The sequence below is a fragment of the Mustela putorius genome, unplaced genomic scaffold (assembly GCF_011764305.1).
Source record: "Mustela putorius furo isolate JIRA1106 unplaced genomic scaffold, ASM1176430v1.1 tig00000421_pilon_pilon_pilon, whole genome shotgun sequence".
In the NCBI taxonomy this organism is placed as follows: domain Eukaryota; kingdom Metazoa; phylum Chordata; class Mammalia; order Carnivora; family Mustelidae; genus Mustela; species Mustela putorius.
The window spans coordinates 10,498,408-10,522,938 of NW_025421375.1; the positions used below are offsets into that span (position 1 = coordinate 10,498,408).

Here is a 24,531-nt window from a genome sequence, read left to right on the forward strand (position 1 = left end):
ACTTGGGTCAGTTATGTTATCTGCTTTCTTTTTTTTTTTTTTATTTTCTTGAATGTCTGGTCTTAAGTTTACATTGCTTCTTTAATTCTCAGCTTGTATTGACAATATTTTATTTTCTGTTGATGCTCTAGCATCTGGGGCCTTGATCCTGGAGAGACTGCCCCTCCCAGGTATAGCTACTTCCTGGGAGAGAGTAAATGACCCCCAGGAGCATGCCTTTGATATATGAACAAACAACTCAGAGCCCACACCCATAACTCCTTTATCAAATTCTCACATACCACACCTATACCCGCCCCCCACCGACCTCACCCCAGGAGGCCAGATGCCTGAAAACTACCCCCCACCAAGCTAGAGTCCTCCAAAATTATTCACACTAACTCGTGCTAAACTTATTCAGCACACCTACTCTGCTTCCCCCATTTCCTTTCCACAAGGAACTCTAGTAAAAGCTCTGGGCCATGCTCTGCACTCCTGACTGACCATCCCTGATGACTCCCCATGTGACCCTACATGTCATGCTGACATACCCTGTTTCTAAAGATCTGTAACTATAAACATCTTCCTTCATAACGATAAATTCCATGTCTGCATGTCCTAGCATACCTGATTAAAAGCAACCCTGGGTACATTTTTAGAATACAAGCACATTAGAAGGACTCCAAGAATCAATACTAAGCCTCTGCAAAAAGAGTATTTTTCAATAACTTTGTCAGAAACTGGTTCCCATCACCACAGTAGGACAGAGGTAACTACATTGCATATAAACTCACAGTAGTAACAAATAATATTTCCATTTAATTTACACATAGGGACTTACAAGACTCACCATGTAAAAGCATTTTCAAATAGAGTGTTTTGTTTGTAGTAGACAAGGCACACATTAGTATTCTATAGCTGGGCAAATAGGTAAATAACATGCCTAATGTTACATACCCCTGGATTCAAACTATGATCTTCTGACCCCATGTCCTTGCAGGCTTGTCCCGTTTTCTTTCTACAATTTACCACACTATAGTAACTTTTGTTCTGAAAGTTTGGAAAAATTAAATGAATCTTGGTTGTTTCTTTCACACACCACACACACAGTGAAACTGAGCTAAGACAGAAGAAAAGAGGATGACACTAGAAATTATAGTTACGTCAAAGTTATTTTATTTCATTTTCCATTAATATTTCTGAAAAGTAACTTCTCCCAAGAATGAGCGGTCATTAATTGAGATTCACTGCAGAAACTGCATGATAATTAGAATTTTAAAATTAGTTTTATTACTTTCTAATTCTTAGAATGAATTAAATGAGCAATAGATCTCCGCCCTACCCCCTCATCCACTTCCAAGAAATAAAAGTGTAAAAAAGGGCAAACATCCCTCTCCCAGACCACGGGGCCAAGTCTCGCCCCTATACCTCTGTTTCTCAGGATTAACAGGCCCCTCCCATGCTCTATCAAAGATGTCACTGTCAATAACATCCTTCTTTCTAAAACAATATTTCTTCTTCTTCCTCTTCTGCTGCTGCTTCTTCTTCTATCTCTAAAGATTATCAACAGAATATACTTAGATCCAAGTAGGAAAAAGACTCCCCCACTAGGATAAGGACTTGTATTTGGAGATTCAAATAGGCTTCCAGACAGAATTAATTTTTTAATAAACATACAATATATTTTTATCCCCAGGGGTACAGGTCTGTGAATCACCAGGTTTACAGATTTCACAGCACTCATCATAGCACATTCCCTCCCCAATGTCCATATCCCCACCACCCTCTCCTGTCCCCCCTTCCCCCAGCAACCCTCAGTCTGTTTTGTGAGATTGAGTCTTTTATGATTTGTCTCCCTCCCAATCCCATCTTCTTTCATTTTTTCTTTTCCTACCGCCCAACCCACCCACATTGCATCTCCGCTTCCTCATATCAGGGAGATCATATGATAGTTGTCTTTCTCAGATTGACTTATTTCGCTAAGCATAATACCCTCTAGTTCCATCCATGTCCCAGACAGAATTTTTTATCTAGCAATTATCAGCAACCTTCTCCATTCTGATTTTTCTGTGGAGGTGAAGCTTATACTGGTGCCTTGAATCACTACAAGAACCACTCTTGAGCTATCTTAAACCTCAAAGTGTTTAATCTATTTTTATGGTTCTTTAAAGTTAAAACATCTTGGAGAAGACCCAAGAGATGGTTTTGTTTTATGACAAATTATGTATTAGAAATACTTCAATCCAATGAACCTCCAGTATATGTCCCAGTGGGGTCAAAATAGCTTTTTCCTTCACCAACGGCAAGCTGTTCTCCTAATCTACATTCACTGGATTAATAGAATGGGTTTGGATTTAAAATTTTCACTGCCATTTAAACAGGTGAATATTTAATGCCTGAGGAGCAAGGTTATGAAATGTCAAAACTACTAAGTGAAGGATCTAATTTAAGAGGCAGCCAGAGAGTCTGCAATTTAAATATTTAAAGATGATACAGGGAGTACAACACTGAACACCAATCTACTCCAAAGATAGCAATTTAAAATTCAGGTTTATTTTGGAATTTCTCACAACCCTACAAGTGATATAATAAACAAAGACAAGCAATACTGAGATTTCTTGAGGGGAAGGAAGGGAAGCAGTTAGGAGTACCAGGCAAATAAATGCTCTAGCCAACAATTTCTCAAATTGTTCTTCACAAATGAGATCACACTGGACAAAAGAGAGATAAAAATAGATTTATCAAAGTAATTAGGTCTTGAAAATGGAATAGTTTGAAACACAATATATTCCTTGTAATTAAAAACTCATTTCTTCATCAGCAACTAAAACTAATTATACATTAAACATTCAAGGACAAGTAACCTATATTAAGAATGGGCTATCAAAACACAAGTTAATCAAAATACATAGAGTTAAAAGAAATGAAAAGATCTTATGGGTTGAAAATATCTTATGGATAAGAATTAGTACTTTATTACATGTAAATAGTGAAGTTTAAAATCCCAGTACATTGCTTTTAATAGAAGTCCATTGCAAAGCCTTTGTCCAAAAACACAACTGCTCTCATTTCTCTCTGATTCATCAAGGAAAGATCAGTGACAGTGGACATTAATACCAACAGATTAAAGAGATAAGGTCTATAAATGAACAAAGCAATTCCTTCTTTATTAAACTAAGGACATTTGAAAAATCTCCCACTGGCAAGATCACCATTGAACAACTTCTATCACTTGTCAATTACTGACCCAGGACTATAAACATTAAACCTGAAAATTAGATACTTGCCACTTCAGACTTTTTTGAAAAGCTCCATTCAATCTCTTCAGCTGAAAGGAGTGGACAAGGTCACGCTTGTGCCTATTTAAACTAAGAATTAATTGCTGTTCATATAAAACAATGGAGTCTTGATGGGACTGTCTGAAAAATTACTATCTCACTAAGTGAAAGTTAGCTCTGGCTCTGGTAGAACGTAGCAAAGGTCTCATGGCAGCATTAAGCCTCTACTGAGGTGGCTACACTACACCCCTCCAAAAGAGCTCAGAAGTTAAGAACATAGAAGGATGGGATCTACAATCACAATTCAGGCCACAGACCTCAAAATTCACCCAAAAGGAAGAATTGTACTTTTATCTGCTTCTAAACGCAAAATCCTGCCAGGAACAAGTCTCAAACACACATCAAGGCATATACATATCATAGTCTAAGATTAAGTTTTTTAAGGATAGGCATGTTTCATAAAGGGTTGCAAATGAGTAACCCTGAGAGAACAAAGCATATGGAAATAAGTCCATAAGAAATCAAAGATTAGCTCTAGCAAAGGTGCTGGAGTTAAAAGCAATAATAATCACCCCTAACAGGAAAGCTTAAAAAGGGTATTATAGATTAGGGGAGTTACCTTTAATAGGTATTCCAAGATGTGGAATTCAGAAAACTACATCAGTGGAAAATGCACGTGAGACCTCAAATTTTACGGAGACTTGATTTGCTGAATGCTTTAAGTCTCATAAAGACTGTTTTAATTCAAGCAACCTCAGAAACACATCTGACTGTGTTCTTCTCTGCTTCAAATCCCTCTCAAGGGCTCCCTAATGCTTTATGATTAATTTCAAATTTCTTAGTTCTTTATGCTCAGGGCACTGACTTCCCTTTTCCTTATAAACAAACACAACCTTCAGTAGTTTTCCAAACTTTCCTCCCTTACCTCCCTGTGTTAATACAACCTGCTCCTCCCACTTATCTAAATGTGAGTCTCTTCGGACTCAACAAGGGCATCACTGAGCGCCTCACGTCCACTCTCACCTGCCTTCTTCAGTTGGAGTTGGTACCCTTGCCAGTAGCTACCCTGCATCACCCATATTCTCATCCACACTGAGCAAACCAAGATACACTTGTCTCTTATCACTGCCTTATGTCCTTGAAGTAATAAACCTTGTCTTTACCCTACTCTGTACACCCTGGTACCTGCTGCACATTTACTGTAATGAAGAGGATTTATAATCACACACAAAGTAGGGAAGCTTCATGTTTGAAATCTTGTCTAAAAGTTAAGAGGGGCCATAATCTGCATTGTTATATAGCAAATGCCATATGTGATGATACTCTGTGCACACTGTGCAGATGCCATTAAACATGTCGGAATGAAGTTTCATTTCACAAATTTGGGACTCAAATCCCCAGAGACAGTAAAATTTTTGATGGAATAATATGTTGCTGGGAGGAGAGAGGGTCTTAATTTTGGAGCAAAAAGAAAAGAGATCATTTAGCCCAATCCCTTGATTTTTAGGAAAGAGGGAGGCTGAGGCACACAAAGGTGATGTGACTTTTCAAAGACGCAGAGCAAGGGATTTTCCACTACCGCACTAGGCTGCAACACAGTCTGAAATCATACAAGTTTGTAGAAAATGACAATTACTGGGAGGATGATCAGACATTTACAAGGAGATGACAGAAGAGATAAGTAAGAAGGTAAGAACTTTAGCTCTGCTGAAGTTTTTCTTCTACATAGGTAAGAAAATCTGAAATACATTAAAATGGGTCTTTTCCTTAGGCCAGTTCCTGTATTTCTTCTACTAGTATTGCCTGATAGCCATTTAAGAAATGTCTGAGGGACGCCTGGGTGGCTCAGTGGGTTAAAGCGTCTGCCTTTGGCTCAGGTCATGATCCCAGGGTCCTGGGATCAAGCCGCATCTGGCTCTCTGCTCAGCAGGGAGCCTGATTCCCCCCCGCCCCCGCCCGCCTCTCTGCCTACTTGTGATCTCTGTCAAATAAATAAATAAAATCTTAAAAAAAAAAAAAAAAAGAAAGAAAGAAAAAGAAATGTCTGAAAAAGAGTTAAGAGAGATAAGGGTAGGGTAGGGGAGGGCCACTGAAGAGAGAAAAATCAAATCTGGAACCTGGAGACTATTGCTTTACATGAAGTAAATTAAAACATACCTCAAATAATCAGAATATTTTAGGTATCAAACATGCTTTAAAAAAAAAAATCTCCTATCACTTGACAGAAAGGGAAAATAGTAACTGGGTGTATTACACTAGCAAGACTACCCGGTTTTACATCATTTCCTTCAGCACAACAACATTAAATAAAATTCAAAGCAGATGATTCTTATATCATAAAAATGAACAAAAGAGTAAATATTGTAAGCATAAAGTGATCATATATGACATTATTAAAAACAAAAGTGTGCTGGTTATAATACTTGTATTAAACAACTCATCATAAACTGGATACTTGACAACTGAGATTTCCTTTTTCACACATCTTAAATGGAGCCTCTGAGAAACTACACTGAGCTGAGTCTATTAAATGCTACCCAAATCAGGGGTACCTGGGTAGTTCAGCAAGTTAAACGTCTGTCTTCAGCTCAGGTTATGACCCCAGGGACCTGTGATAGAGTCTGGCATTGAGCTCCCTGCTCAGCGAGGAGCCTGCTTCACCCCCTGCCTGCTGCTCCCACCCCAGCTTGGGCTCATTCTCTCATGCTAATAAATAAAATCTTTTTTAAAAAGTTAGCCAATTTGATTTCATGCATATGTATTAATTAAATGAAAGTCCAAACAGACTGTCCTGACAGATAGCTTTGTATCTTATTATAGTTTCATTAAAATTTTGTTAAAGTAGGGATGCCTGGGTGGCTCAGTTGGTTAATCGGCTCAGGTCATGATCCCAGCGTCCTGGGATCGAGTCCCACATCGTCCTGGGATTCAGTCCCACATCAGGCTCCTTGCTCAGCAGGGAGCCTGCTTCTATCTCTGTCTCTGCCTGCCACTCTGTCTGCCTGTACTTGTGTGCACGCTCTCTTTCTCTCCCTCTCTCTCTGACAAATAAATAAATAAAATCTTCTTTATCCCGGGATGGAGTCCGGCATCGGGCTCCCAGCTCCATGGGGAGTCTGCTTCTCCCTCTGACCTTCTCCTCGCTCATGCTCTCACTGTCTCTCTCTCTCAAATAAATAAATAAAATCTTTTAAAAAAAAATTTTTTTTTTTTGTTAAAGTATCTAGGTATTTAGTACACTATCAAAGTTAGTAGAACACATCCGGCCTTCCATTGTTGCTTGTGCCTGGCTGTTGTACACAGCTGGTTCAACAAGGACTCTAGTGCTGGTAAAGGCAAACAGTGAGCCTGTGGTAAAGCATTCTTGAAAACGCAATTTAGGCCAAAAACACCTTCCAAATTTCTAAAAATCTCCGCATCTAAAGAATTTAACAAACAAACAAACCAAAAAAAACCAAATAGATCAGGTAGTGATCTGGCATCTGAAAGAGGGTGGGAAGATTAAATCAGATGGACAATTGCAGCAGCGGTGATTAGTCATCTTAAAGTCTAAGCAGGAATCTATCAATGGAATGGATATTCCATATTGCATTTCCAACCCCATACCTTCACTGAGCCCAGGAAAAATTTTCAAAAGTGTTTACACTTAAGTGGTTTGGGAGGGGGAAAAAATGGGGAGTTTCAGCTGTAACCACTAGAGTTCATTCCTATCCCCTCTGCATTAAGAAGTTTTCTGTATTGGTTAGAAAAAGCAAATTTCCTTACTTTTAACATTAAAAATGGGAAAGAAGACTGTTATTTATTTGGCCACATATCTTATTTTTTTTTTAAGATTTTATTTATTTGACAGAAAGAGAGAAATCACAAGTAGGCGAGAGGCAGGCAGGGGGGGGGGGGGAAGCAGGCTCCCTGTGGAGCAGAGAGCCTGACGCAGGGCTCGATCAAAGGACCATGACCCGAGCCGAAGGCAGAGGCTTTAACCCACTGAGCCACCCAGGTGCCCCTTGGCCACATATCTTTAGGCAAATTAAGTAAGGGATGCCTGGCTGGCTCAGTGGGTAGAACCTGGAACCCTTGATCTCATTAGGGTCATGAGTTCAGGTCCCACATCTGATGTGGAGCCTACTTTAAAAAAAAAAAAAAAAAAAGAAGTATTAAGTAATATAAACAGCCTAGAATTGAGGCAAACATGAATTAGTTTAGTACTAGGTCAAAAAACTTACAGAGGCAAAAGAAAATGCATCATTACTGGAGAAGTTCTGGCTGCAACAGAGCATACTCTGAACTACTGACCAGAAATTGATGCTTGTACCAGTACTCTCCAAAGTCATGAAGTACTACAAACACAGGGCATGGAATCACAGAATAAGTTCAGACCCTGCCTCTGTTACCTTATCAATTATATAACTGGGGAATGAATAATTTCCGTACGTTCTCTGAAGCCTCTATTTCTTCATTTGCAATCTGACATTAATGATAGTTCTTACCTCACAAAGATTAAATGGAAAAATAAAACTATTAACACAAAGCTGGAGAACCATAGTAATGTTTCATCATACCACAGAATTTCATGTATATAGAAAATCACAATAACATAGATCATGATAACCTCAAACATTTAATAAATGATTACCATGTGCCAGGCACTGTTCTTGGTGTGTTATATATTTATAGAAGATTTGTGAGAGAGCGAGAGAGCATGTGCAAACACCTGTGGTGGAGGAAGGAGGGGAAGGTGTGGCAGAAGGAGAGAGGATCCCAAACCGACTCCCTGTTGGATGTGGAGTCCCCAACACAACAACCCTGAGATCATGACCTAAGCTGAAACTGAAATAAGATGCTTAACCAACACCCAGGAACCCCTCAGTATGTTACATGTATTAGCTGAATTGATCTGAATGGTAGGGTATAAATGGTAGGGTATAAACGGTAGGGTATAAATTATCATAAGTGTCCCTAATTTATGTTAAGAAGAAACTCAAAGGTGACTATTATCTCTGAGAAGACACAGAGAGGGCCATTTGGCAAAAGATATATGCACTTTAAAAGGAAAACAGTTCAAAGGGGAAATAAGTAAGTCTCTCCCAAATCCATGGCAGTTAGTATAAAAATTAATCCTTACTAGTAATTACTTTATTACAATATTCCCAGTATTTTGTAAGATAATGGCAGAGGAGCACGCTGGAAAGCCTGGCTGAAGCATGAGGAAAAGGGTGTCTTGCTGTCATATAGAGGGTCCATATCAAGCATATTTAAATGAGCTGATAGAAAAGACCAACTTAATCTTATTTGTCTAATTAAATTTACACATATTAAATAATCCTCCCACCTCCTTATTCTTTCTCATAAAAGATCTGTTAGAGACTAAAGTCGAATGCAAAATGAGAAACAGGAGAAATCCATTTCAGGGAGACAGTGGTAGAAATAATAAGTGGACTTCGGGGAACAGGGCCTATTTTCTTAGGCCTGCAGGTATGCTTCTGAATGTGGGCTGCAGGTTATTTGTGGGATTCAACTGCAGGTTATTTGTCACTTTCACGTGTTCTTTTTTCTCTCTCAAACCCTAGATGGAATATGTTCAAGCCCTAGGATACATGACCTACCAAAATTGGCTTGTCGAGAACCTTCTTTTTCCACACATTACCAACCAGTGTTGGTTGAATGCAGATTCAACCAGTGCCTAATGATTCAACGTGATTTCACAGTAGAAAAAAATGCTAAGGTGGCTATGCTAGCAGGGAGTACTGTGAATTTTTCATTTTGGACACTATCACTAAATATAGTGGGAGGACATTAGGGAGACTTCAAGAAAAAGAGAAATCTCAGTACTAGTACTCAAAACTCAGCGGTGTCTCAGGCTTCCTCAACACTGCCAGCGCAGCAGACTGCCTCTCGATGCCTCCTCCCAGGTAACAGGACCGCCATTCGCTTACAAAGCTTTTCTATTACTAGGCTGTAAAGTCCTAGAGGGTTGAAACTAATTCTTGTACCGGCCCCTATCTTACAGCCCCACCCACCAAGGAGGCACTCCCAATTCCTGCTGACCTGCATGGCCTCCTGCAGGGGCACTTTCTGAATGAAGTACCTCTTAGGCAAGGTGATTAGAAGGTGTGATGCTTGTCCAAACAATCTGGCTTTCTGTGCTTCACTGTAAACAATATAAGTTAAATTGGCTTGCAGAAAAAGAGTGTACTCATTCAGTTCTTAGAAAACCATTCTCCAGGAGTTGCTTCTTAAGGGTTCTTCTTTCAAGATTCTGAAATTTGATCAGATGCAATCTCTAACAAAAGCTATACTATCAAAGTTATTAGTTACAATTTTACCTCCAAAAATAAACTTAAAATATAATTTATATAGCACTGGACCATCCAGCAGATGTAAAGCACTGCCAACAGATTAAATGTTGAGTTAGAAAGTGAAACCTAAAGAAGGTCTCCACAGTACTGTAGAAGTAAACTGGAGAGGTTTAACGATAAAAGTCAACAAGCACTGGTTGGTAATGTGTGGAAAAAGAAAGTTCTCAACAAGCCAGTTTTGGTGGGTTACATATCCTAGGGCTTGAACATACTCCATCTAGGGTTTGAGAGAGAAAAAAGAACAGGTGAAAGTGACAAAGGAAAAAAAGACACAGGCTGATGGACATTACGTGGAAAATCACTCATAAAAGGAAAACAATAGTTCGATCTTCATTAACTGTAGAAAAGAAAAAGCAGGTATGCCCTTCATATATCCTTCATTTGGATGTGTCCTCAATAAACGGTAAGATCTCTCAGGAAGTGTCAGAGATTCACTTTTGGTTTCACTTAAATTGTGAATTTTCCTATCTTTGAGCATATAGAGCACATCTCCACCATCCTTATAAACAATATCCAGAAACTTCCTCCTTCAGAAATTTTAAATAAAAGCTTAAGTATTTTGTGAATTGCTCTGAAGACAAATCTGACTGCTCCTCTGACAGTAGACCATCCAAGGGAAAAAAAGGTAACATACAGTAAAAAATAAAATAAAATAAACAAATGCTTTAATAGCAAAATAAAAAGTCAGTAAGTAATGACCTTGGTATAGGGCAGTATAGGCAGAGAATGACCCAAGGCAGGAAATAGGACTTGGACTTGCATCTTCAAGGATGAGGAGGCCAGGTGAGCAAGATTAAGGATCTCTGTAGAACAAAAACAACCCTGTAATACCAAGTTGGGGCAGATTCTGGAGCCCTTTTATGTCACAGAAAAGCATTCAATGAGCAGAGGAGTGATAGCCTACAGAAATATATATACATATACATATACAATATGTGGGTCAGACACATATATGATATAGAGGTAATTTTCCCATGATAAGCTAGGTGAGAATAGTCAAAATCAGTGTTGCCATTTAAAAAGCTAACTTAAATACAATCTACAGAAGTTCACTTTTGTTCTATAACTAGAAGAAAAACTGCTTCACCACAATGTTGGTTCAGATATCCAAGTCTTCTTTGACCTACTTATACATACAGTAATGAAAATATAATGATCCTATTTCTGTTTGTACACTAAATACTCCACAGAGAAATTTCATCTTGGCACCATTTTTAAATATCTTAAATGAATCTCACAGGTTACAGATTTATGGTATATATGAACAAATGAATTAATCTGCCCAAAATTCATCTCTATAGTTCCTTTCATGAATTAGGTCTTCACTGAAAAAGGATAAATGTAAACTATGGGGCTAGGTTTAACCAAATTTTCCTCCCAATCATTTTCATAGAAGGTTAATACTCAACAGACTGAGCACACTTTATAATTTCCAAATGTAAGTTTCTTCCAAAAAGTACATGTCACATAAAGGCCTCTATGCCTTTGGATGAGACATTCCTTCATGTCTAATACCTGTCTTCTTTCTTGGCATGATAAACCCTATTTTGTAAAACCCTATCACCTCTGAAGCCATTGCAGAGGCCTCTCGACAGGCAGTGACCTATCCATTCCCACTGCACTCTGCATTCACTTATCATACATTTAAAAAAAAAAAAAAAAAGGTCATATAAAGTAAATGCTGTCTCTCCCTATTATACAATGACATCAAGAACAAGACGATATCTTGTCATATTTTAGCATGGCTCCAACATTTAGCAAAGCTGACTGGTACATACTAGATACTCAAAATGCTTGCAGAATTAAGTACTTCATTACTCACAGATGCTCCCTATCCAAGATTCCCCATCCAAGATTGTACAGTCTTTAAAAAAAAAAAACAATTTCCGATTCTTTTTTTAGTATTACTTTTTATATCTTTGCCCTTGGTGGGGGAGGAGAAGAAAAAAAAGCACATGTACAGTGGCCATTAAAAATTTTTTAAAGCATATGCCCCTTCCATACAAACTTGGAAACAAACTGTTGAACTTGCTATGATGATTTCACATAATGTAAAAGCCCCTAATGGGATAAGGCTCTTAAAGATGAAATACTCGCTTTTACCAAACCTTTAACGTCCTTAAAAAATTATTCCTCAAACATCTAAAGGAAAATTTCTAACAATCTTCCTTCAAACACCTGTTGTAAATGTAAAAACAGTTTGCAACACATACCTATATTACAATTAAATCACAACAGCCAAGAAGTGTTTTCAGACCTGTTTTAACCCAACTGTCAGGAATCTAGTGTGTGTATGCTTCTATGTACACACGCATATGCACAAAAAGTTAGGAAACTACCTCACTTTCTTTCAAGGTGAGCCTGTCTTTGGTAAACCTTAATGAGTACAAACGATACACCATTTGAGGGGGGTGGGGAGGAGTAACAAACATTTTGGATTGCACAAGGCATTTATCTCTCAAATAGACCTAGATGAAAATTTACATGTCAAACACATGTAACAGCATTTGAGAAGAGGAAAAAAAGGATAGGAATGCTATTATAAATCCTCCCCAGAACCGAAGAAACTTTTACCAAATATATTTTGTGGACCTGACATTAAGTTATACAACTATGAAAAATTTATTCAATAGAGAGTTTAAAAGGAATAACCCCTGAAATACTACTGAATGTTTTATAACTTCAACCTATCAAGATATTTTTCTCTCAACATGATTAGACATTAGAGAATAATCACAGGGAAAGCTTTTTTAAATGAACTGATTTGCAGGACTAATAGTCTCATTCAAAGACAATCCCTCATTCTCCAAATATCTATTAGACACCTGAGCTATATATCCTCCCAAACAGCTTTAAGAAAAAGTAATTACTGTATTCCTAAAGCCTTTTGTATGCCAGTTGTGAAGATCTTACAAGAAAGAGGGTTGGGTTTTGTTTTGTTTTTAAGATTTTATCTGACAGAGAGATCACAAGCAGGCAGAGAGACAGACAGAGAGAGGGGGAAAGCAGGCTCCCCACTGAGCAGAGCGCCCAATACAGAACTTGATTCCAGGACCCTAAGATCATGATCTGAGCCAAAGGTGGAGGCTTAACCCACTGAGCCACCCAGGTGCCCCAAGAAAGAGGGATTTTAAGGAAAACACCAACAACCTTAAATGTACACAAGGAACAGGCCATATCACTGCCATTTGTAGACACCTCCAAAAATTTAAAGAACAGCAGCAGGAGGGGATAACCACCTTTACCTGTGTTGCAAGACAAAGTGCTCTCTTGCTTCAGATGTGCGGAAGCACCTCTCACTTTACCTTGAGAATCCAGTCCTGAGGTATTTAATTACACTGTCGGGAGCAGCGAATGGTCTGGCACTGTGCCCTTTCCCTGGGTCTCGCTGATTGATAGCATCAATAACATTCACTGGCTGTAATTAAACCGCCAAATAGTACCCCATTTGCCACTTGGCAGATCAATGTTCTTTAATACTCAAAGGACAAAGTACAAAGGTGATAGGTGTTTTTAGCCCTCACCTTCATGATTCATTTGACTTTGTACGCCAGAGCAATGTGCAGACAATGCATATTTCACAATTCCCCCAAGACACTGGTTAATGAAGAACACTATGGAAAATCCTGTAAGTTGGTGACAATTACTTATTAACCCATTTTTGCAAATCTGAGAACAGAGACATTTTAAGCCTTTTGGTGACAGTATGCACTGCTTTCACATAGCTTTGGGACAAAATTCAATTTATAGGTCAAAAGTTTTCTAAATTAAGGTGACATACAGTAAATAGGTCTTTCTTCCTTTCAGTATTTGTAACATGCGACGTGAGGGAGTATTTATGATAACAGAGCAAATTCCCATTTACTTAAACCATGACTAGAAAAGTTCAAACATCCAGATTCTAGGGAGGGGGAGAAGAGGGGCGTGATTGGGAGCCTATAAATAGGCTATAAATTTTTATTGCACTTTAAAAGCAACTTCCATATTCTAAGGATTCACAACCATCTTGAATCATATAATTCAACTCCCCAATCTCTATACTAACATGAAATATCCATTTTAAATGAATGGGCCCCAGAAGAACCATGCTGCAAATTCCCAACCCTCAGAATCAAATATTAAATGACGTTTATGTACTTGTAAAGCTAAAATTAATTAATGACACCGAAAAGCTCTGAAAATGAGTACTGTGTGTGTGTGTGTGTGTGTGTGTGTGTGAGAGAGAGAGAGAGTGTGTTTTACTTAAGTCCAGCATTATATTCATTAAAAGTACATCCGTTAACTACAAGTATTCCAGATAGTTTATGATAGAACCCACAAATGAAAATCTTATTTACATGTAGATTTATTTTGAAACAAGCACCACAGACCTATCCAAGTTCATATCATTAAGGTCCGCCAAACAATGGTTCTCAGGTCAGACCACCACCTATTAACAATCACCTGTAGTGTTTGGTTAATTACAATCTTTGTTGTCAGTCAGTTTTACTGGAGTCCAGAAATATGCATTTTATCAACCGCACCACACCAGAAATTCTGATGGATGTTAATGTTCTGGCACTCCCTTACACAGGGAGACTTTAAACAGGTAATCCTCAAACTCTGGGGCCATACTCAGGGTTCCTAGAAACTAGTTTTCCTCCTTGTCACCAATCAATGTTGGTTTCCAAGGGAGTAAGAAATTCATAGGCAGCTTGAAAGGATATATGAATATGAATCACTGACAAATATAAACATGTAAAAGTAAAACAAAGCCCGTAAAACTCATCCCAAGGTATTTCCAAAAACAAGCTTGGCTGACTGGGGCTCAGCTAGATCAGGGAGCTCATCAGCTTGGCTGGTCTGTGCAAAAGGCTGTTGTGCTTAATTCTGTGAGGTGAGAGCCACTCTCAGTGACTCCAGAATCTTTCTAGGAATACCAACAGGGTCGTTTGGGTGAAAACAAATAGGAATAGTCAAATTTCTAACAGTCATTTAACAAAATTTGTGGAAATGAAAACATTTTCTGAATGACTAGTTTCCAGCACCACGCAGGTGCTTGCTGCTCACCTGAGGGTCAGGGAGGGTCACTTCAAGACTCATTAGCAAACCCAGAACCTATACAGGAAGGATTACACTTCTCTTTCCTATGGGAGGAGGTAACCTTATACTAATGACCAAAAAATGGAGCACATTAGCATGATTTATTGATTTTTTTTCACAACCCACTTCTCTATAGCACAAGGTAACTACAATAGCTTTTCAAATATCCAACAAAATTAAACCAACGAACTGAACAGGGTGACTATTTTCATCACAGAAAAAGTAGCTTTTCAATTTCCCCAATTAGATTTCTAAAATACTACTCTACTATAGAAAAGACTGAAAAAGAGCTTAATATTCTTGATCTTCTCTTTCTAAAAGCCACGGGCCAACACAAGTACTTTCTACCTCTGGATGTTCAGTAACATGCTACACAATAATTGTGTCATCAGTACCACCCCACCATTTTACAAATAAGAAAGCTAGACCAGGAGAGTGAGAGCAGGACAGAAAGCCAGGACTTACGGCTCAAGGTCTTAATGCCACATTCAAAGGAACACTCCTCATTTGGGATGAGGGTCATACACGCAACAGACTGCCTATACCGTTTTCAAAACACAGCCCTCCCTCTCTGGTTAACCATTAACAATAGGTCAAGAAACATCCAAAGTAAAATCCCACAAGCCAGATTAGTGCTTGTAGCTTAGAAGTGATGCTAAGGGCAATGACAGGAAAAATCTGGCAGATGTGGGAGATAAAGAAAATGGACCTCATGTGCTTTTGTAAAGAGTCCGCACACAAATGTGACAAATGCACTTTAACTTTTTAAACTTGCATCTAAGACTAGCAAGAACCTACCAGAAAAACATTCTGAACAGGTCGTGTCCTATAGAACAGAGATCTGGACAGTTACTACTCCCATTACCATCAAAATACTTAAAATCTCTATGAACTTGCCCATCCACTAACCAGGACCTCCAGACACTGGTTTTCCTCTCAAGCTGGAGGTGTGGATGTCGACAGTACTCAGCCTAAAAGACAGCAGTTTTTCCACGACTAGGAAGAGCTCCGTTTTCTCACACCTAACAGAGATCGGATTCAGAAAGTCTCAAGACAATAAAACATCCTAATGAAGGTCCCCAAGAAAATATTCCATTTGTCTGTAGTGGTATCCATAACCCATTTCTAAGGAAAACACCTGAATATCAATAATATGAGATGGAAAGAAAATAAAAGCCACCAGTGTCAGCCAACGTGACCATACATTCCTGTTCCTAGTGGTGTTATCAACTGCACTGGGTTTTGAACAAGTCCCTTAACCTGAGCTGAATTTCACTGGTCAAAGGGAGTATTTGCCTGGGGCGCTAGGGTGGCTCTGTTGGTTAAGCATCTGCCTTTGGCTCAAGTTATGATCTGGAGGTCCTGGGATTGAGCCCCATATCAGGCTCCCTGTGGGAAGTCTGCTTCTCCCACTGACTCTCCCCCTAATCCCACTGCTCTAAATACATAAATCCTTAAAAACAGGGTGGTGGTGGGGGGGTAGGACGAATGTGCTTACAAAAGACTATTGTTTTTGCATAAATCCAGACAAGTAGAAGGATAAAAGTCCTATGCAAAAAAGTCCTACCTCAAAAAGTAGATAAAGCAAGAAATTAAGGAACCCTTCTTCAGAACATCTTAACCTCTCAAGCTAACTTTACAGGACACACTGAAGCCACTCAACTACCTGGCAGTACTTCTCCCAAGTCATAAATAAAAGGCCACAAGCCCTACCCTACCCTTAAAGAGCAGTAGAAAAGATAAGCAGACAAGCATTAATGGTGCCTAGCCGAAATGCTTTTGCTGATACACATCTATGAAATAGGCAGGAAAAGCAGAGGCTTGGAAAATAGAATGATCTATAAATTCCCTCCTAAGAAAGATGGGTTCAAACAAGTGCTAAGACTCTCCCACCATCCCCCTGTCCTGATTCACAAGCAGGGGTGGGCAGGAAGTAAGTGGAGACAATGCTAGAGGGAACCTTCCTCCTCACCTATCCCTCTGTGCAGGCTCACCTCTGCTCTACCAAACCAATCTACAGAAAAGCCATTCAGATAATGCCAAGTTACTGCCCTCTGGAAATTTTCAAATGTCTCCTTTCCACTATGAAGGGAGCTTGGAAGGAGCAGGAGTTAACACTAATAGGCCTGAGTTGGGATGATGAAGTTCTGGACTAGGCTAGTCTACCTGCCCACACTGTCCAGGTCATCCAAGGTGAGTAAGTAACAACCTATGGTGCTTTTTGTGGTTAAAAAAAAAAGAGAGAGAAAAAGGGGGCGCCTGGGTGGCTGAGTTGGTTGAACGACTGCCTTCACCTTGGGTCATGATCCTGGAGTTCCAGGATCAAGTCCCACATTGGGCTCTCTGCTCACTGGGGAGTCCATTTCTCCCGCTGACCTTTCTCTCCCATTCTCTCTCTCAAATAAATAAATAAAATCTTAAAAAAAAAAAAAAAGAAAGAAAGAAAGAAAAAAATCAAGCTCACAATGGAGTATTCTACAAACACATGACGAGCATTATAAAAATAATACCTTATTTTAAATATCTTATTCCTCATCTCCATTGAGGACAATGGTAACTAGTCTCGGTGTGCATATAAGAGTTTTATTTAAATGCACTGAAGGGGTCTGATAATCTGATGTAGCAATATATTGGTAACACTTGGCACACGGCTCTAGAAAGTTCCAGACCATGAGTTAAAAAGGAAGTTAAAATACATCCAGCCTTTATTTTTTAATAGGCAAAGAAATTATTCACTCAGCTTCCATCCTCACTTCCACTCCTCGTACGTACTTTTTCCACCTTTTTTATCCCTCCACAAACGAAAGTCTGACCAGCCAAACAGCAGTTTAGGTTAACATCTCAGAAGTTGTCAGTTAATTTGAGGCCTGTCCTTCAGACTACTACTTTCAAATTTCCAAATCTGGTCAAGGTAAAAGGTAAATGATGATCCAAATGCAGCAGTGCTGAAATATGGGGTACTTTATAGGAGATGCTTTGTTAGGTCTATTAAAAAACTCACACTTCTACAAACATCTACACTTTGCACAGAAAACAAAATCAACTACATAAGCTAAAAGAACACTAGGGTAGCCGGAGATGCTCAGAGAGATGCAGGATTTCTACCAAATAAAACTTCCTTTCTTCACAAATACTTAAGTCCAATCCATCAGTGCCCTGCTCGAAACCCTTTCATCGTTCTCCCTCACCTACAATATAAAACCTTGGCATGGTACAGCTGTCTTTTATGATCCCCCAACACTCTCTGGCTCCTTTCTGCATTACTTCCCCTGCTTACTGCTCCAGCTAATTCTATGTGGTTCCCCTACCATCTGCTCTCAAACTTCCCTACAAAAGCATAAGCTCTCGGCAGTGTTACTGCTATTATGAAACCCACTTGTCTCAAACACCCCAAAATGGTGCTGCAGATATTCAAACATAGCACCCAGCAGGTGGCAAGCCTAACTTCCATGCCCGATCCTTCTCATCCCTAAAGAGTCAATGATTTATGCAGCATTTTCTAAAGGTCAGAATTAAATTTTATAAAAGAACGGTTTAAATGATAAGTGAAAACCAATGCCCTCCCTAGTAATTCTGTACCAAAAACAGGGTGAAGCTAGGGAATGGTTTCCCAGCACAAATTTTACTGTGGCTGATAAACTTTCAACAATGGCAAAGAGAAACAGTTAAAACTGTTCTCTCTTCAGGACGGGGTGCTACACTTCACTACTAACTAAATCATTCCATGATAACCATGAGTTCATTAAATATTTATTAAATAGTTACACCCTTTACAATGCAATCTGGCAGAACATGGAAAGCTTAAAAAAAAAAAAGTAATGAACATTCTCAGTGACAAATAAATTGACTATTTTTACAGATAAAATGGAAACTTAGGCAATTAAAAGACTTGTCCAAGATCACAAAGTCAGTTAAAACACTTTATCAATGTCAGGGAGACTAAAATTTCAGAAATGCAGTTCTGTATTCCTCCTATATTAAGGATATAGTTCCATAGGAAGAAATTTTTGTGACCCTGGGTTAGGTAAGGGTATCATGCATTCAATACCAAAAGCATTTTATTCATTAAAAGAACAAATTCATAAATTAGACCTTGTCAAAACTTAAAACTTTTGTTCTTTAAAAATCCCCATTAATAAAATGAAAAGACAAATAAAAGTAGTAACAATAAGGACATAGTTCATGCTAAACAAACACACAAAAGAAGTCTGTACATATGACAGTTACTGGAAAAAGGATAGTAGTAGGCTAGTGAGAAAAAGATATAAATTAAAAATAATTTAAATCAACATTATGGCTAAGATTAAAGGTCTATTGGCTTTACTTAATTGTTCTCTAACAAACTGAACACTTTAAGAAATAGACACTATATTTATTTCAATTTTTGTAAAGATTTATTTATTTGACAGAAAGCGAGATCACAAGTAGGCAGAGAGGCAGGCAGATGTAGGGGACAAACAGGCTCCCCACTGAACAGAGAGCCCTATACAGGGCTGGATCCCAGGACCCTGAGATCATAACCTGAGCTGAAGGCAGAAGCTTAACCCACTGAGTCACCCAGGCACCCCAGTATTTCAATTTCTATAACAGTTTTTCCATATGACTTTAAATGGTGGTTTGGTTATTTTAATATGAGAAATTTCCATTAATATATGTCAATTAATAACCTTTAAGCAAAGTTAAAATTTAGATTGATTTATGTCTGAAAGATTAAGAAAAAAAAAATTTATCTAATCTAAACCAAATTTAGGCAGTTTTTCCATGCTGGTAGGATTTCCAAATAGGGATTTTGCTTTCCTTCAATGGGGCAGAGAAGCCATGATTTTCTCAGGGTACCTACCAGTAATAACAAAAAACTTCTATTCCTTGAGGTAACATCTCCTACTTCCAAGATAAAGCAAGCCCACTTTTGGGAATAACAAGTATTTCAATACCCCCGTAGGAGGGGGAGAAGTTGGGAGTGACGCTGGGAGGAAAGACTTCCATCACCTATTCATAGTACTTGATGGGGGGGATGGGGTGGGGGAAAGGAGCATAGAAGACTTTTTGGAAATCTTCAATATTTTACTCTATTAATTATGAATTTAAGTCTGGTACCATTAGCCTAGGCAAAAAATGCATTTTCCCTTGGTGGGGGAAGGGTATTAGCTTGAAGCCATACATGTTTCATATACCAGTGTAGATTTTATCAGTACCTGAGACTCCTAAAAACAAGCAAAGAACATGAAGACTGAACACAGTAGTCACAACCACTGAGATCCCAAACAGTCCACAGAACAAAGGGCTCCCCTGGGGAACAGTGGGGTCTTGATGAGATTCCCACCCCCTTGCCCCAGTATACAATTTTTGACGCTGTCATGATAAGATTCCCATCCCCCCACACTTGAATTGTGTACATAATATACTACCTTTTCACTACACTCCCTAATATCAGAAGTTAAAAACATCTTGAATTCTTCACACCATATTTACCATCTCAGTGTCAGGGACAATGTGGGCAGGCTTTATCATGACTGCCTCCCACATAGCTCAGAGATGGTGTGACATCACCAGCAAGGTAAGCTGCCAAAACATAAACCTAATAAGGAAAAAAATGGGATCCTTAGGAGAAGACAATAAGCACTCTGAAACTTTAACCTATGAATGCTATTTATAATAAATATCTTTCTAACGTAAGGTGAACATACTAAGTTTTTCTCATTTCTAAAGTGAAGATGGTATGAACTTCTTTTTACTCTGAATGCTGAACTATATATCATTCAGTATGCTAAGAATTATCCACGAGAAGATTATCAAGGTAAAAGATGAAAACAAACTGAACTTTGAATGCAAAAATACCAAATAGATAGAGAACCCACCTATTCAGAAAAGGTACATTTTGGTGGTTTCTACATGCTAGGCCTTACACTTGCTGTCATGAACTGGAAAGCTTATTAAAAAGCAGATTTCTCAGCGGCGCCTGGATGGCTCAGTGGGTTAGGCCTCTGCCTTTAGCTCAGGTCATGGTCTTGAGGTCCTGGGATTGAGCCCTGAGTCGGGCTTTCTGCTCAGCGGGGAGCCTGCTTCTCCCTCTCTCTCTGCCTACTTGTGATTTCTCTCTGTCAAATAAATAAATAAAATCTTTATTAAAAAAAAAAAAAGATTTCTGCATCTCACCTCTGGACATTGATCCAGTAGCTCAGTAGTGGGCCCAGGAATCTGCATTTCTAATTCACTTCTCCTGGTGATTCTAATGCAACCAAGTTTAGGAATAATTTCTTTAGGATTTCACAGTGCCTGAGGGACTTTGTTTCACTCATGGACAGTGCCTGAGGGACTTTGTTTCACTCATGGAAGAAATACTGAATATTCGTCATTTATTCAACACACCATCCATCTATTGCAAAAAACCCTACTGGGCTAATGCTATTAGGAAGCCCCAGGAGAAACTGCTAAATAAACCACCTTTCACAGCACTTGATACACTGCTTCAATATTGCAATTACTAGGAATTCTACCAAATGCATACTAAATGCTAGGTGGCTTGGAAGATTTAACTTGAGGAGCACACAAACATTTGTATACTCATATATGATGTATGTATTAATTAGTCTACTGTAGCTTTCTAAAGGGAAAGAGTTTTGCCACATTAAATGTAAGAGTTTTGTCTTCAACGGCCTGGACTTAGCCAAGCTCTTTCAGCACTAAGGTCTCAACTCTTTTATTGAGGGCAATGGCTGAAGAAAGTACTTCAGATGGGCTCCCATAGATGGGGAGATTGCTATTCAACTAAAGCAGCATGAAAGGGTATGCCAGGAGTTGAGACTACAGGGGAATATGTGCAGAGCCTGAGAAGATCAGCTCACTAAGGAAGAGACAGGTTGACTACCCAGAAAGTAGTAATAACACTGGGTCAACTCCAAAGTTAACTCAAACGATAACGGTGAAAGAGCAGGGAAATACAAGAGAGGTCTGAGTGAGAAGTAACATGAGGAGACTGGTATTTGTTTAAGTTTAGTCCTACAGTCACTGCCAGGATGGACTGCAAGAAGGATAAAAAGGCTAATTTATGAAATGGTATCCCAGAGAATGGAATGGTTTAAGTGGAGCTTCCAAAAGGTACTTGAAGCAGCAAACATGAGGAGAAAACTGGCTCAAGATGTTGCCTAAGAACACACAAAACATGTCTCACTGAAAATAAGAGGAAAAAACAAAATACAAAGAACAAACAGACAAAAATGGTACTCTATAGTTTTGGAAAATGGTCTGCTTTGCCTCTCAGAGAAATCTGGGCCAAAATGAGGATACCAGCTGTTATCTGATATTTTTACAGGAACTGAATGGGGGCGGGGAAAGAAGTAGCCTGCTGCCTTCCCCACCACTCCCACCCCCATTTCGGAAAATCAGAAGTAGCAGATGTCACAGTTTAAAAGCCACAAGGCATTACTGTCCTTTCTTCTGAGCAGCTGGGCCCTGAAGAGAAAGCCGGGCAATGGGCAGTGAGGAAGCAGCTGCCATCAATGGTTTCCTTGCAGGCCATGGAAATTTATTCTCTGGCAACCTGTTTCCCCCGCATTTCTGCCTTCTTATGGACATTACTGCAAAAGAACTTACAGCAAAAAAAACTGACTCACTAGAATGAAATAAGGGCAGCTATTTCTGGAGTGGAGAAAAGGGTATGTTCTGGTATGAGCCATCCCAACCATCTATTCCAATTTCTTCTTAACCACAACTCAGGATCTCAACACGAAGATAAATTAGCAGCAATTCTGGAAATCAATTTAACATGAGGAGCCCTGCAAAACGTCCTCAGGAAGACAGAGGGCACACAAAACAATCTGAAGGTAACTGGATATTAGAGGTTTTTTTTTTTTTAACAACATTTGTTATTATTTAATAGTAATAGAGCACAATAGTACTAGTAAAAGGTTAACCTTTGTGACCTCCCCCTAAAAAAAAGTGTGCAGAAAAGTATGGAATTAAAATAAAGCAATCCAGATTAAAAAAAAAAAAAAAGTCTTTGTGATTGTAGACTATATTAGAAATCTAATTTTTCCCCCTCAAATTTTGGTAGCATAATTACCAGGTCATTATCTGGCTAAAGTGAATATTTTCAGAGGACATTTTCTTAATCAACAATTCTTGGACATCTTACCATCCAAATGCATTTGGGACCCCCCCCCCATATAGTTCCTTTTAGATGAGACAGATCTGGGAGGCATTTTTCCTATGGGCCAACAAATATAAAGAATGAGATGTCAAAACTATCCAGAGCTAATGAATTACCTTAGCTGACAATTCTGAGAGAAGCAACTTTTAAACACAAAGATGACACTGCATTTCCAGATTTCTGAAAAAATGAGCAGAAATCTTCTAGACAAGTCTCTAAGCAAGATGGATGCCACAGTCAGCCTTGACTAACTTCCCCTCACCACTTCAGGCTATAGCCTGAGCTGACTTCTTAAATCAAGGGTGGAAAATAGGTTCCAACTTGAGTCAATTGATAGAGGTTGTCTGGAACATTATTTTGAAAAATATTTGGGAGCCACATATAGACTTAGTGAGACAGACTACCATGATTGATTGGCAATGTCTGCACTGGGCAGGAGAGGCAAAATTGATGGCACGTGCACTAAGCATTTGCCAGAAGCAACATCTGTTTTATTTTCTAAAGGAAAAAATATCTATACTCCAAATTGTATTAACTTCTTATCCAAATACAATCTATGTCAGCATTTCAAAAATTCAAAAAAGCCGGAAAATATCCACAGATTACTGACCAATTGTCTTAAAAAACCTAACAGGAAAAACAACCTGTGTGGCATGTAAGCAGTTCCCGTCTGTCTCCTCAAAGTCAGAGCAGAGTCAGAACAGAGCCAAAGGACCACATCCAGCCTACAAGCTGTTTTATATGATCCATGAGCTAAGAATGATTTTTACATTTTTAAAGGACTGGGACAAAATAAAAAAACTGTTTTGTGACACATAACAAGACATAAAATTCAAGTTTCAGCTTCCATAAATAAGGTTTTCTAAGATCACAGTCATATCCTTTCATTCACGCAGTTATTGGCTACAGTTTCTTCAAGGTACACGGGCAGAGCTGAGAAGTCATGACAGAGGCTGCACGAACCACAAAGCCTAACGTATTTACTACCTGGCCCTTTATAGAACAAGTCTGTCAAGCCCTGGGCTCAAAGAACTGGTCAAAGGTTTCCTCCAGCTTTACAGAAAGTAAGTAACTCCAAAGGAAGGAGATTTAATTCAGCAGGCTTCACGGAGTACTTAGTGAAGAAAAGTTGCTGCTGCCCCCCACCTTGTTAATACAGGAGTGATTAAATAAAGTACTCGTGAATAGTTTCCCCATCACGCAACAAGCAAAAAATTCTGATATGCCTCCTAGAGAAGTGTCTATGTGGGCATGAAACAAAGGAAAAGAAGTACAAGAAGTGACTTCTTTTTTAATCTCTGCTCTGCAAGTAGATATAAAAAAAATTTAAACATACTTTTATTGTTTTGGTTTGAAGTCTCAATCCATTCAGGGTGTTGATAGCTTTCTCTGCATCCTTAGGGTCAATGTAGTTCACAAAGCCATATCCCAAGCTCTGCCCTAATGAAAGGGAAGGAGAAAAAGGCATATATTAGTTCTACACCACTGATGACAGAGATCCACTCTCATTCTGGCATATGGTCTTGTCATTAACACCAGCACGTTTTCTCAATAGTAAAAAGAAGTCTACATTAATTCTCCTAGAAATATACATGTGGTCTTTTTTTTCAGCTACTGTCTACTACATTTGCAAGTTTAAACATCAGTTAGAACTCAGCAAGCTGTGCATTTAAAAACAAAACAACAA

General features: G+C 38.8%; 1 protein-coding gene across 10 annotated transcripts in view; it reads right to left on the reverse strand.

Annotated features, from left to right (window-relative positions):
• The window catches only part of ELAVL2 (ELAV like RNA binding protein 2), a 168,322-nt gene that overhangs the window by 18,318 nt on the left and 125,473 nt on the right, over window positions 1–24,531 (reverse strand). For all 10 annotated transcript variants that reach the window (XM_045079675.1, XM_004761800.3, XM_045079677.1 and 7 more), the window contains one exon: window positions 24,181–24,284. In XM_045079675.1, coding sequence (XP_044935610.1) covers window positions 24,181–24,284 — 104 coding nt within the window. The remainder of the gene's footprint in view (window positions 1–24,180; window positions 24,285–24,531) is intronic.